Source organism: Fistularia commersonii, chromosome 21 (genome assembly GCF_037954325.1).
Source record: "Fistularia commersonii isolate RoL2024-O1a breed Wild chromosome 21, RoL_Fcom_v1.0, whole genome shotgun sequence".
NCBI classification, from domain to species: Eukaryota; Metazoa; Chordata; class Actinopteri; order Syngnathiformes; family Fistulariidae; genus Fistularia; species Fistularia commersonii.
The window spans coordinates 12,909,326-12,923,602 of NC_141304.1; the positions used below are offsets into that span (position 1 = coordinate 12,909,326).

The window sequence follows — 14,277 nt, forward strand, 5'->3', positions numbered from 1 at the left end:
AAAAAAAAAATCCCAATTCTGAGAACTTATTTCTCTCGTTCCGGGGGAAGATTCATTTATTTTTCATGCTGCGGGATATGTGATGCTATTATTCAAAAAAAAATCAGGGGAGCAAAGAGGAGGGAGAGAATTTTGCCCTGTTGGGAGTGTTTGCATCTATTCACAAAGTGTCCCCAACACACAGAGCCTCAGCAACAACAAAGATATCTATTTTGAGCTGAATGAATGATTTGTCTGGTCAGCGCGGGGGCCTGAATCTATTTTAGAGGGCTGAGCACGCGGGCTCAGGATGAGGCCCCCCTCTAGTCGCAGCGGCTCTTAATTCCGGTGCCTGGGCCGGCAGAGCCAGTGACCCTGAAGCAGTCGCCCCACCTTGTTGTGATTCTAACCAGCCAGCCATGAAGTGGGCCATCGGGACGCCGGTCCCACCGCCGGCAGCCGCCCGAGCGAGGCTTTGAAAAAGAGGGGCGGCTCGACGGTCGGACGTTTTGAGCGCGACGGCGATGCCGGACGCGAGAGACGCTCGCGGGGACGCCGTCGGACTTTTAGGCGTCGGACTCAGCGCCATCGGGCAGCTTGTAAAAGTCACGAATCTGCGGCAAATGCTCTTCAGAGGGGGGGGGGGGGGGTTTTTTGAAATCCCGCCGTGAAACGTTTTTAGTTTCCATCCGGTGTCACGGTTGGGAATGTCGGGCCAGTTCTGTGACCTGATTAAGGCTCTCATTCCTAGAGACCGGGGGGTCAGAGGCCACCAGAGGGCATTGGGGGGGGGGGGGGGGGAAGGCAGGGAAGGGCGGAAGGTGAGGGACAAGGGGGTGTATGGGGGGGTGGAGTTTTGAACCACGCCAGCATGGGCATTGGAGCCCTGAATACCACTCCACTATGACCTGTTATGACAGGGATCAGGGCTTTATGCTGAGTGGCTTACTGCCACAATCCATAGTTTGAACTGACAGGGCAGACCCTGTCCATGTTGTTTTGGTAAGGTGGAGGAGGAAAGGGTTGATGGGAAACACCACTACTCTCAAACATAGAACCGTAGGAATACACTCGGGGGGTCGGTAACCAGTTGTCCCGTCGTCGTGTGCGACGGCCTTCACACAGTTTTCATTGCAAGAATCGTATATATGTGTGTGTCCCCCTTCCGCAGGACTGTGAAATGGCCCAGTGCCCCAGCAGCCACCCGGTTCCCCCCGGCACCAAAGTCCCCTCCCATCAGAGCCACAAAACCCAGTGGCGATTCGGTTCGTGGACCCAGGTTGGTTTCGGGCTGGTGGTTTGTTTGGTTTTTTTTTTTCTTCTTCTTCTTCTTCTTCTTCCCGCCCGTTTCAAACCCGACTCCTCTGTCCCAACAGTGCAGCGCCAGCTGCGGTAAAGGGACACGGATGCGCTATGTGAGTTGCCGTGACAACCAAGGAGGTGTGGCAGAGGAGGCGGCATGTGCACATCTACCAAAGCCCCCTGCCAGAGAAGTGTGCTCAGTAGTTGCCTGCGGACAGTGGAAAGTGCTGGAATGGACGGTGGTAAGGAAACATTACTTTTTCAAGATATATCCGAGGCGACTTTCAGACACGCGACCAAACTTAGACGTTTACGCCGCCTCGACTACATTTCCACAGCAGCGGAGGGTCGCGGTGGTGCAGAAATACTGATAGATGGCGTTTCCTCTTAAATCTGGCAGCATTTTCCTCTCAGACCCGCATTTAATGACGGTGACAGACCAGGATAACGCGCGATCGATGCCGCCATTTGTCGTTCCTCTTCCACTGAGGCTCATTCGTTTTCCCGATTCTTAGTACCGTTCCTCAGGTGGTCACGCACGTTACGTCAAAGTGTGTGTGAGCCAGGATCGGGGTGTGTACGGAGGCCCGAAGGTGGGCTGGAATGAGGCTTTAGGAGTAAGCTTGTTTGTATGTCTGTGTGCGTTGTGCATGTGTGTGTGTGTGTGTGTGTGTTTGTGTGTGAGAGAGAGAGACGCTGGAGTGAGGCATGCAATTCTTGAGCTGGGAGATGCAAGGGGCTGCAGTTAGGGGCTCTAGCCTTCCTTACAGATGGTTCTCATCAGCGTCCTGGTGATACAGTACAAGTAGACTGCAGGTCTGGTCACCATACACACACACACACACACACACACACATGCACGCACACGCAGACACAAGAGCGCTCAGAGACATGCGTGCGCGTTACCACCAAGCCAAAGACACTCATTGACCCCTCAGAAGGAAAGACGTAGTTCATCCCAAGGCCAAAAAAATATTCAGAAGCCCCTTTCGAGCCACTCGCACACACTCTTTAACCCAAAGCAACGTGACCTACTTTATTTACAGTGACTGAGTGGACTAATAGGACTATTTTATGTTTATATTCTCCCTCCTGCGCAGTAGCTAATGCATATACAACCCCTCTCGCAGTATTTGTAATCACATATAATCCATAACAAGCTGCGGGTGAAACCTCTGGACAATGTATCTCCAGGACAGGTTTTGGAGGAGACCACTGTTGCATAAGAATAATAGATCAACTTATGCAAGTGTACTCGGCTAGGGAGGAGCTGAGAGGGACACTATTATAGCTTGAGAGAAGATCTGGCTTGTGTTATTTTCCAGAAAGTGAGGCTGTGAATGCTACACCGTCACTCAGTCAGAGAGATCCTCACTATTTCTGCATCTTGGTGTTGTGGAGCGATGAGATGGTGTCGCTTTCCGTAGACGTTTTCACAATCCTTCCATAAGAAGGGTAGAATGTGTTTGTTTTTTTTTTGTTTTTGTTTTTTTTGTGCAATATTAGAAAGAGTTGTTTGTTAAATTTGGCCTCATGTGTTCTGGAAATGGTAACTTCAACGCCTCTGCAGGCCGGCAGTTAGGTCCCGTCTCCCAGTGAGAGACATCGCTGAGCCTGCAGGCCGCTCGGGCGTCGCATCTAAGATTTGCGATCCATCAAAACTCATTTAGAAGGCTTAACAAGAAAGATCCAAGTTGTAATGTTTAAGGATTTCTTCATGCTAGGGTTCAGAGCAGCTCGGTGATTTTATTGTTATTATTTGAGGATGTTGTGCTCGGTGTGTGAGTGAGTGTGTGTTTATTTTCTGCACGGATCAGACCTTCATCGAGATATCATTACTGGCTTCTAACAAATCCCCGTGTTTTGCAATTTGTCGTCGAGGCCGACTGAAATATCTGCTGCATATCAGATATTATCAGTCGATATATGCGTGAAATGAACCTCCCGGCTGTGCGTAACATGAAAACTTCATTCACATACCTTAATGCTGGCAGGGAAATCTGATGCGGAATTCCTGCACAGTCCCCATAAAACTATTTAACTCTAAAATTTAATCCCAATAATCGAGCAGTGCAGATGCAACCAATGATATTTTCTTTGTCAAATGCAAAAGCCTGAAAAGCCTGAAAAGCCTGAAAAGCCATAACCTGCAGACAGCAACGCCATGGCTAAGTTGTTGTCGTACATATGGATTATCATATGTTAGCAAAAACCATCTAACCTGATTACGTGTTTTTTTAATGTCAAAATAAAATGATAAAACTGCAATGAATTCACTTCTCTCAATGAAGCCATTCTTGCATATGAGTGATTGAAGCTGTACTGTATTTTTCGCAGTATAAGGCTCACTTTAAATCCTTACATTTCTCAAAATTGTCAGTGCGCCTTATAATCCAGTATGTAGGAATTCAAAAATAAGTCAAATATTTTAGTGCGACTTCGGCAAGCAAAGAAGCGATAAGTCGACAAACCGTTGCCACCCAACGTTGTGTTAAAGCAGGGGTGCCCACACTTTTTCGCCTTGTGAGCTACTTTTCAAATGACCATGTGAAAATGATCTACCTCAACTAAAAATGCTGAATACATATTTATTTATATATCTACTGAGTTTACTTAACACAATAAATGTTTGTGGATCTTGCATAACTGCATGAACCCTTATGGCACACTACAACTGAGTACTTTTTTGGTAAATATCTTATTCTGATGACTTGAATGGAGTCTGCAGCACAGTTGAAGTTAGCTGTGAGAAAAATGACTGCTATCCTGACAGCTGGGATTCTGGTTCCTTCTCCTTTCTCTTTCTCGGCTCACTTTTCGGAGGGAAGTCGGTGTTGTGGTTTTTATGGACGGTCTGAAAATGCAGCTCCTCAAATCCTTTTTCGGTATAGCAATGGCAGAGCGGCAGGTGAGGCAAACGCACTTTGAAAATGACATTGTAAAAAAGTCCACCTCCCATCCCGTATGGAAGTGATACATTTTTGTCTTTTTACTTGGTCCAGGTTTTTATTCTTATAAGCTTAGAATACATAAATTGGAGGCTAACTCGCTAGCTTGCTAGAGCGCGCCGTTATGTAAAGATGCTCAGTGACGCCCGTGTCAGTAAAGGTCTGATTGGACAAACCGACTGTCAGTCAAGTGACAAATTTCAAAGTGAGGATGATAGGCTGACGTCTACGTTTTAATGCGACGCGATCTGCACACACTACCTTTGCGATCGATCGGTAGATCGCGATCGACGTATTGGGCACACCTGTCTTTGGTTGAATATGGTTTGCAACGTCATACAAAGTAAGATAACTAATTATGTAGCGCTGGAATACAACTCGTATCCCAATCTCATGCTAACTTCAGGCGTCCGCTATCTCTGGCAATGATAAACCATCAGAGAAGCGTTTATAGCACACTTATAGCACCGCCACCACTTTTTGTAATACTACTAGGTACTGCACTTCAACGGAATATAACTGGATGTTTGTGTGTATGAGGACCCCCAAAATGGCACCTGTTAAGAAACATGCTTATGAAGCGGAATTCAAACTCAAGGCTATCGGTCACGCGGTAGATCATGAGAATAGAGCAGCCGCCAAAGAATTCAACAGTAATGAACCAATGGCACAGAAGTTTCCGATGTTTCCGATGAATAAAGTTCGACCGAACCGACCGATGTTTCGTGACGCGTCTTGTGCATGAAAATAGTCCCGTTCATTGATATTGAACGCCGTATGGTCCGCAAAATACGGTCACACTTTTGAATTCAAAATGTCTGCCAAGAGTCTTAATAACCATCTAGAATCCAGCAGCGGCCCTGGTGATGAATTAAATATACATGTATAATAACGGTTTCATGTTTTTCCAGTGCTCAGTGACCTGTGGCCAGGGGAAGACCACACGGCAGGTGTTGTGTGTCAACTTCAGTGACCAAGAAGTGAATGCTAGTGAGTGTGACCCAGACGATCGTCCGACCACAGAACAGGATTGCGCCATGTCTCAATGCCCGTCCCGTTCCAGTGAATCCCAACCTCTCCCGTCCTTGCCAAACAGCAGCTCCAGGAGCAACATTCCTCGCACCCAATCCCACCAATGGCGGACTGGACCCTGGGGCGCGGTGAGGCATCGCGTCACAAAATAGTCAACAAAAATCGGAATAATTCTCTCTTGTCGGGATGATGTCGCGGCTACCGAGCCGGCGCGGATGTGAAACACGCAAACGTGATTTGCGACAATATAAGGTTCAATCACTGCTCACCTCGTGTATCGGTTGTTAGAATGAATGAGACTTCCTTCAACATCGAAATCGGCGTTACATCGAGACAGTATGGTTGAAAAAAAAATAAAATAAAATAAAGGGGACACTAACGTAACACATCTTAGATCGGGATGAATGAAATATTCTTATGCTATACTTCGTTCTTTACATAGTTGAATGTGCTGACAACAAAATCACACAAGAATCAATGGAAATCAAATGTATGAACCCATGGAGGTCTGGATTTGGCATCACACTCCAAATCAAGGTGGAAATACACACTACGGGTTAATCCGACATTGATTTAATGTCCTTAAAACACGTCAAAATGAGTGTTCCCTTTATTTCTTTGAGCAGTATATATATGCACCGCCACATTTCTTATTTAATTTTTATGCATGGGCCAACTAGGTATCATGTAAATTGAGCAAAATGAGAATTACGCTTTAAATATTTCAGATTTTTAGCATTTTATTTCAAATCATGAACGATCATATAAATGTACTGAAATTAATTTGTATGTAATCATCCATACAAAATTGAAGAAAAGGAGTTTCTAAATTCAATATTGATTGAAAGTACTGAAAAATATTCAAAGAAAATAGTTTGGCGGGCCGGATAAAAAAACAAAAAACGGACCGGCTGTGGCCCGTAAAATGCCCGGGTCCGCTACATAAAGTATTTTGTGATGAGCATCACAATGGATCTAAATATATTATCAATGCAATGAGGAAATATTTTTAAAGGTGACGGGATTGAGTGAATTTGCCACTCAAAACAAGGAGGGAACTGTAATTGTCACAGACAAAAACAATCTAAAAAAAAAAAAGGCCCATTAAATGGTGGAAACCCAAACAATCCTAATCTGATAATAAATGCTAATAAATTGCATATTACGCATTACACGTAGAAATAACATCAGCAATCACACTCAGCATATTCCAGTACACTGGAATATGCTTCGCCACTGTCCGGATTTCCAGAATTATTCTCGAGAATAAAAAAAAAAAAAAAAAAAACGTCTGCAAACCTATACTTTTATCCTCAAAAAGCCTCACCCAGATGTTCAATGTCTGGATGTTTTTTTTAGACATGGCTGCAGCTATTGTTATGTTACACTGCAAGACAGAGGGACCCAATAGCCACAGGCAACTTCCTCCCCCCATAGAGTTGCTTTATATATACAATATATACATATATATATATATATTTATATATATATATGGTGGTCGGCGCTTCCGCCTCACAGCAAGAAGGTTTCTGGTTTGATTCCTGCAGGGGGCTTCTCTGTGTGGAGTCTCCATGTTCTCCCCCCGTGTCTGCATGAGCTTCCTCCGGGTTCTTCAGGTTCACGGTCCAAATACATGCAGGTTTATCAGAGACCCTAAAATTCCCCAGACGTGTAAACAAGAGAGTGAACGTCTCAATGCCTTTATATGACGCATGAATGAGAGTGTGAATGTTTGTGCGTCTGTATGAGGGTGAATGATTGTATGTTTCTATATGACATGTGAATGATGTGACGCGTGAATGGTTGTATGTCCGTATATGACGTGTTGGTTGTTTATCTTCATACAGCACACGAACAAGAGGGTGAATAATTGCATGTTTTTATTCGAGCTGTGAATGACAGAGTAAATGGTTTATTGTCCCCATACAGGACTGTCTCAGAAAATTAGAATATTGTGATAAAGTTCTTTATCTGCTGTAATGCAATTACAAAAACAAAAATATCATACATTCTGGCTTCATTACAAATCAACTGAAATATTGCTGATTATGGCTTACATCTTAAGTAAACTCAAAAATCCTATCTCAAAATATTAGAATATCATGAAAAAGTTTTTTTTTTGTTTTTTTTTAATTGCATTACAGAAGATAAAGAACTTTATCAGAATATTAAATTTTTTTGAGACAGTCATGTATCAACTGGCGACAGGTCCGGTGACAGGGAGCGACTCCAGCACCCCTGCAGATAATGAATGAAGAATGAATGAATGAATGAATGAATGGATAAAGTGAGTGACTGATCATCAAAAAACTATATTTGCCATTTAACTGATACTACGAGATGATCATAGATCTTCTTCGGTATTGAAGGTACGTAGTTTCAGATGCAGTCGCAAACCCTAAATGTTGCATCTCGGAGTTTAAGCGGTTTATCCATTCGGGCCTCCTGTACTCTGTTTGTGAGGATATATTTGACAGTGGCCACCCTCTCCCTCCCTTTTTTTCTCTCTCTCTCTCTCTCTCTCACTCTCTCTTTCTCTCTCTCTCTCTCTCTCTCTCTCTCTGACAACAGTGCTCCAGCACATGTGCAGGAGGCTTTCAGCGGCGTGTGGTAGTGTGCCAGGACGAGAACGGCTATCCTGCCAACAGCTGTGAGGATCGCAGCCGGCCCAGTGAACAACGATCCTGCGAGTCAGGGCCGTGTCCTCAGTGGATCTATGGCAACTGGGGAGAGGTGAGACACACACCAGTTTACCGCCATTTGGGGAGTTTGGATATGGAGAAGATGACGTCCCGGGCGCCTTTTCCCCTGAGTGTTTTGATTGACAAAGAGGGCATCCGGTTCAGTTTTATACACCGGTCAAAAAAAATAAAAATAAAGGGAACACTAAAATAACACATCCTAGATCTGAATGAATGAAATATTCGTATGAAATACTTTTGTTCTCGATGTAGTTGAATGTGCTGACGACAAAATCGCACGGAAGCGATCAATGGAAATCAAATGTATGAACACGTGGAGGTCTGGATTTTGGAGTCACACTCCAAATTAAAGTGGAAAAACACGCGACAGGCTGATCCAAATTTGATATAATATCCTTAAAACAAGTCAAAATGAATCAGTTTTGCTTCCTAAGTGGACTGTTTGATTTCAAAAAAGTGTGACTGACTTGGATTTACATTGTTCTGTTAAAGTGTTCCCTTTATTTTTTTAGCAGTATATATTCACAGTACAGAACAGGGGTGGGCAATTATTTTGAAATGAAAATAGCAATTTAAATATTTTAATTTTTTAGCATTTTATTTCAACTTTAAAGTCGTGAATGATCATATAAATGTACCAACATTATTTTGTATTAATCATCCATACAAAATTAGAAAAAAACAATCAATATTGATTGAAAACACTTGTTAAAATATTCAAAGAAAATAGTTTGGCAGGCCGGATAAAAATACAAAATGGATTGTCTGCGGCCCACGGGCTGTAAAACGCCCGGGTCTGGTATATAAAGTATCTTGTGACGAGCATCACGATGGATCCAAATATATTATCAATGTAATAAGGAGCATTTTTATGCACGGGCCAACTAGGTATCATTGTGTTGTTTGAGTGTTCCCTTTATTTTTTTGAGCAGTATATATTCACAGTGCATAACAGGGGTGGGCAATTATTTTGAAATGAAAAAAATCTAATCTTAATATTGACATTTTTTAGCATTTTATTTCAATTTTAAAATCATGAATGATTACATAAATGTACCGACATTATTTTGTATGTAATCATCCAATCACAATAGAAAAAAAAAATAGATATTGATTGAAAATACTCATTTAAATATCAAAAGAAAATAGTTTGGCAGGCCGGATAAAAAAGCAAAATGGACCAGCTGCGGTCCATTTATCAATGTAATGATGAGCATTTTTATGTGCGGGCAAACTTGGTATTTTTGTGTTGTTTAAGTCTTCCCTTTATAACTTTGAGCAGTATATTTCAGGGTCAATTTGATATGAATTTCCAACTCAGGTTAGTCATTTATGCACATAAACCGATGTTTTCCTCTGCGAAAGCAGGTTTTTAAAGTCTATTCTGCTTGAAATGAGCTGACCTATGATATGGAAACTTGAATATCTTTTGATTTACTGCACATGAATTCAATTTATGAGCCATTAGTTTATGACAACATCAGCATGGGTCTGACAGGAGGATCAAGTGCAAAGGATGGAAAGCGGCCGCAGCTCCGTCCCACTTTATATGCACGTGTTGTTTTTTCACGGTGAACTTCCACCTTTGAACCCCACCCTCTCCTCCTGCTCCCCCCCCCCCCCCCCCCCTCGCAGTGCACCAAGCCATGTGGAGGTGGGATAAAGACAAGGCTGGTGGTATGTCAGCGTCCAAATGGTGAGCGTTTCAATGATCTGAGCTGTGAGATCCATGACAAGCCGCCAGATCGTGAGCAGTGCAATACTCAGCCGTGCCCGTCTAGCCCCCACTGGAGCGCAGACCCATGGAGTTCGGTACGCTCATAGAAAGATACTCTATACCTTTTTTAACCTCACATTTTTTTCAAAAAAAAAAAAAAACCTTCAGCGTTACTCTTTGAATATCATTCTGAAAGGGGGTGGGGTTGGGGGGTCTGCCGTGCCTCTGCTGCACCGGAGAAAATATACTGTGCCCCTGTTCCTCCACATTAACCCCTTCCACCTTTCCGCTCCCTCTCTGGTGTCTGCGATTGCGAGCAACGTTTCCTCAAGATATATCGGAAAGTTGATTTCTGCTGCACTTACACGGCAAAAGATATGATCCCTGTAATTTTTTTGCCAGAAAGAGTACATCACCACAAAATACTTCAGTGACAGCTGTGACCAGAAGAACTTCTATTTTTTTTTTTTTTTTTTTTTTTTTTTTTGTCAACTTTAGTTACCATAAAACTGTTGTTGAGCCTTGTGTTAGTACTGAAGAAGAAGAAGAAAGAAAAAAAAAATCAGGATCACTTTGTATCACAATCAAAGTTAGCTTTGTAAAATATTGTTTTAAAAAAAAAAAGATAATTTATTAAGATTTTGTTTCCTTTTTATCTTTTGTATATAGCATTAACTTTAAGAAAAAAAAAATGATTTATTTTGTGTCTTAGCTCTTTGTATTCGCACACTTAGCCAATCGTTGTTCATATGCAAATACTGATGAATGTTTTGTATATCAGGAATATACAGTACGATGCCTTGTTCATTGTTATCCAAAGAATGGCCCATAAATCTCTTAATATGCGGTGCTAAACGACACGGCGCGATCATCCCCGAGCACCGACTTACATGGGACTATATTTGGGCTGTGTACTATATATACTTTGTACTATATACATCTTTGAAATGGCTATTGTATCAAGAATTCAATTTGTCTGAAGGCACATGTGCTTTTGTTAGAGAAGTTATTAATCTTATTTAGACACTTTATTTTACAGCTGATGTACAGAATTCGCCCCCTCCGGCTCAGTCGCCTCTGCCAAGGGGCAAAGAAGAAGAAGGGGGTGGTGGGTCGGAGGGGGGGGGTCGCGTTTTTCCATGCAGTTCGTTTGCCCCGTACACGCCAAAAAAATTTCAGAAAAATTAAATTAAAAAAAATGAAAAAATCAGGATCTCTCGGATCTCCCGTGCCGAGGAAGAAGCGATTCGCGGACGCACGGCCCGTAAATGGGCGCGTCATGCTATTTGCCCCGGCGGAGGTGTGTGAGACAGAGCGGACTTGGAGTTCCATAGGAAATACCGGGAAGCAGCCGCTGTACCAGCACTGTGAAATAAAGTGTCTCACTGAGTTTGTGGTAATTAGAACTAATAGCCATTGTATTCCAGTTTTGCAGAGGGTTTTGACCCAGATTTCATTAGTGTGGCCAAAACAGTAGGTTAAAAGCTCTCTGCTTCAAAGGTGCTTGATATGAGTATATTTATATTTTGTTAGTTAATGTTTGCTTTGTACAGTAAGTACTTGGAGTTGCTAAATATGCTATGCTCAACAATACCTCACTTGGAACAAAACACAACTCAGCTAGCCATGAAACTATGATAACCTACACTACAGTGGTGCTTTTGGCCAAACAAGGGAGTTATAAGATACAAATATCATAAACGAACCATCAAATGTTTGGAACGGGTAGGTGTGTGTTGTGGCACATTGTTTTTTTTTTTTTTTTTTTGCCTCTTCATTTCATTACATGAGCACTTTGTGGACTCATCATATACTTAAGCAGTGCAAAGTGTGTCACAGATTTGGTTACATAATGTTGATGTGTCTCTGAATGTCCATCAAACAACTTTCTTAACCTTTAAGACAATGGCCTATTAAAATGTTGTATTTTGAACACATGATACCTGTGACCACAGGGGGAGTTAATAGTGTTTTGTATCCAGAGCTCTTACTCTGAGCCAACCAAATGTGTCTACCTCAGTCTCTGTTATGATTGCCCCCCTGCCGTATCTTTCTCTCCCTTGCACTGGAGGGATTTTGGCTGGCTAAGATTAAGCATGAGTTGTTGAGGCTACCCAGTGCAGATGATGGCCCTAAACACAGATCCAGGGTGTGTGCGTGTGTGTGTGTGTGCGTGCGTGTGTGTGTGTGGGTGTGTGTGTGCGCGCGCGTATGTCATCTCCCACCTCGCAATACTTACCATCCCGTTGTGGACAGTGAGCAATGATCCCAAATCTGTGGTTAGGGGCAACTTTTGCCTGCAGCCCACCCAGTTGACTCCTCCTGGTCATAAATGTCTGTACTGACATCACACCTTATTTTAAGGGCCTGTTAACACAGCAGTGGCTTCGTTTTTATGCTGCACATCATTTACTAAAGAGAGCTATTGCATGTAATGATTCCCACATGTGCGATCGCAAGGCGGCATCAAGTTTAATGCAGGTCGAATCATTGAAAGTCGTACACGATATTAGCACGTGAATCCCTCTTGTACTTCCGCTTCATATAATTCCCGTGTCCGCGCAGTTTGACTTCGTGCGCTCAACTTCTCGGTGTAAATAGCAGTTCGGCACTAACACCATATCAACAGGCTCTTGAAATAAGTATATTGTGTGTCTCCTATTCATAAATGGCAGTATTAGTCTGTGTTTCAAGAAGATTTCTGTATATTTATGTAATTACTTGTATTTATTGTTACTTCATTATAATGTAATGTCAATATTTAATTTTTTTATGGATTTGTTGGATTTTCTGTTCGCTTTCAGAAAAAAAAAAAGGTTACGATTAAAGTGAAGTAGAGGTACTATTCAAGGCTTTTTTTCGTTATTTGAACTTTTTTTTTTTCGTGTGTGTGTGTGTGTGTGACTCCCGGCGACAGTGACACACGCACAGAGGATAGGACCCCGACGGCCAAACGCCGAAAGTAGTTGTGGAAAAAGCTCAAACGCGGCGCCGTTCGTTCGAAATCACGGTACTCCTCCGACCGTGGGCGGAGACGACCGTAGTTTGTCTGTGGAGACGTTTTTATTGTTTCGGCGAAAAGACCTGCGGAGAAAAAAAAACGCCCGGCGAACGGCTTTGCGAGGCAGGTCTCTCCCCCCCCCCCCCCCCTCTGACGGCTCTGTTCGACGGGGTGTTTTTCCTGAATGAAAATGCACAAATCACTGAGCAATCTCCTTGTTATTTTACGCGGTCAGGGCCTCTGCTGACCTCTCCGAGCTGATCGAGCTCTTACCGTCTGCCGCGGCAGCTCGAAGCTCTTTTACGTCCTGTGTGACAATACCTCGGCGTACCTTCGGCTCATTTACCGCGTTCACTCGCTTTTAATACCTTCCCTCGCTGTTCCGGGAAGCCTGGCACGCTGCGTTCTGCTATGAAGTTGCCAACCCGACCGCCACCCCCCCCCCCCCCTCGCCACCCCCCTGCGTCCCTCTCTGTCAGGCCCCTTTTGCTCTCATCTAATGCGGGTTGATGACGGCGTACAAACGTGGGGGCCGGTGACAGTGACTCGAATGAAGAGGGCCGCGAGCAAGACAATGGCGCGTACTGGCGGGGTCAATGGTCACGTTTGATCTGGAATGGGGCCCCTTCCCGGTTCAGCCCGGCAAAGCAGACTTCTGGGAAATTGCTGTGATCGGGGTAGCGGCTTTGCAATCTTGGATTTCTGTTGAAAAATAAATACGAAAAAATGCAGTTTTTCATTGCATGATAGCTTAGGGAAATGTCAAGGTCAAGTATGTGAGAGCGCTGTTTGTATTGGTGCGCTGCTTTGGATAATTACACAACGCCGGAGAAGTTTTGGGCAAAGCTAATGAAGCCTGCGTACAGGAGGGAAGGGGGGCTTAATTTACTGATAAAACACATGGTGTTTTAATTTGACCCACTTGTACTGATTCCCAAGGTATTGTGAGGGCATTTCAGCATGGCAAAACAGCAGGAAAGCCCTTGTAAAAAAAAAAAAAAAGAAAGAAAAAAAAGGGGGGGGGTTGTATAAAAGCTGAAAAACGACTGCCTCAGACTGTAAATACCTACCTGTAACGATCTGAACCTTGACTGGAATGTCCAGCTTTGACAGTAAGCGTGCATTTTGGGCTTTAGCGTGATCCGCGTGCGACCGAAACAGACGTGTTGTGTTGTGTCCATGTCCATTAAACACCTTACCTCCACTGCAGTAGTGTTATATTTCATTTGTTTGGATAAAAAAAGAAACAAATCCGATGTATTACGTCATCCACTTGCTTGGTGTTTGCTAACTATTTGTGAAACCGCCACTGCGATTCTCTATTGGACGGATCCGATTGACGTTTGGTGGCAGGAATCCACGCAGAGAGACGAGAGCACGTCGCCCGCTTTATTTATTTATCGCGTACTTGGGCACAAATTAATCCCCCGCCACGGCTCTCAGCCGCCACACACTGACTGTTACACATTATTAATCAAACTGGGACATGAAGGGTGCCCTCGCTGAAATGGGGACTAAGCATTTTATTAGCCCCTCCATTGATGAGCCCTCCTTGAATGAGGTGAGAGGTCACAGCGTGTTCCTGTCCAGTACAGT

General features: G+C 43.6%; 1 protein-coding gene across 5 annotated transcripts in view; it reads left to right on the top strand.

The window, feature by feature from the left end:
- adamts9 (ADAM metallopeptidase with thrombospondin type 1 motif, 9) overlaps nt 1-14,277 on the top strand; it is a 37,754-nt gene that overhangs the window by 22,669 nt on the left and 808 nt on the right. The window contains exons 24-29 of one of the 5 annotated variants that reach the window (XR_015107763.1): nt 1,151-1,258; nt 1,356-1,523; nt 5,141-5,219; nt 5,293-5,389; nt 7,833-7,994; nt 9,599-9,659. Coding sequence is in view for 3 of the 5 variants with exons in the window: in XM_086168180.1 (XP_086024306.1) it covers nt 1,151-1,258; nt 1,356-1,523; nt 5,141-5,389; nt 7,833-7,994; nt 9,599-9,787 (876 nt within the window). In the remaining 2 variants the exon portion in view is untranslated. Of the gene's footprint in view, nt 1-1,150; nt 1,259-1,355; nt 1,524-5,140; nt 5,390-7,832; nt 7,995-9,598; nt 12,523-14,277 lie in introns of those variants that run through there. The other 4 variants (XR_015107764.1, XM_086168179.1, XM_086168181.1 and 1 more) reach the window with 4 other exon arrangements.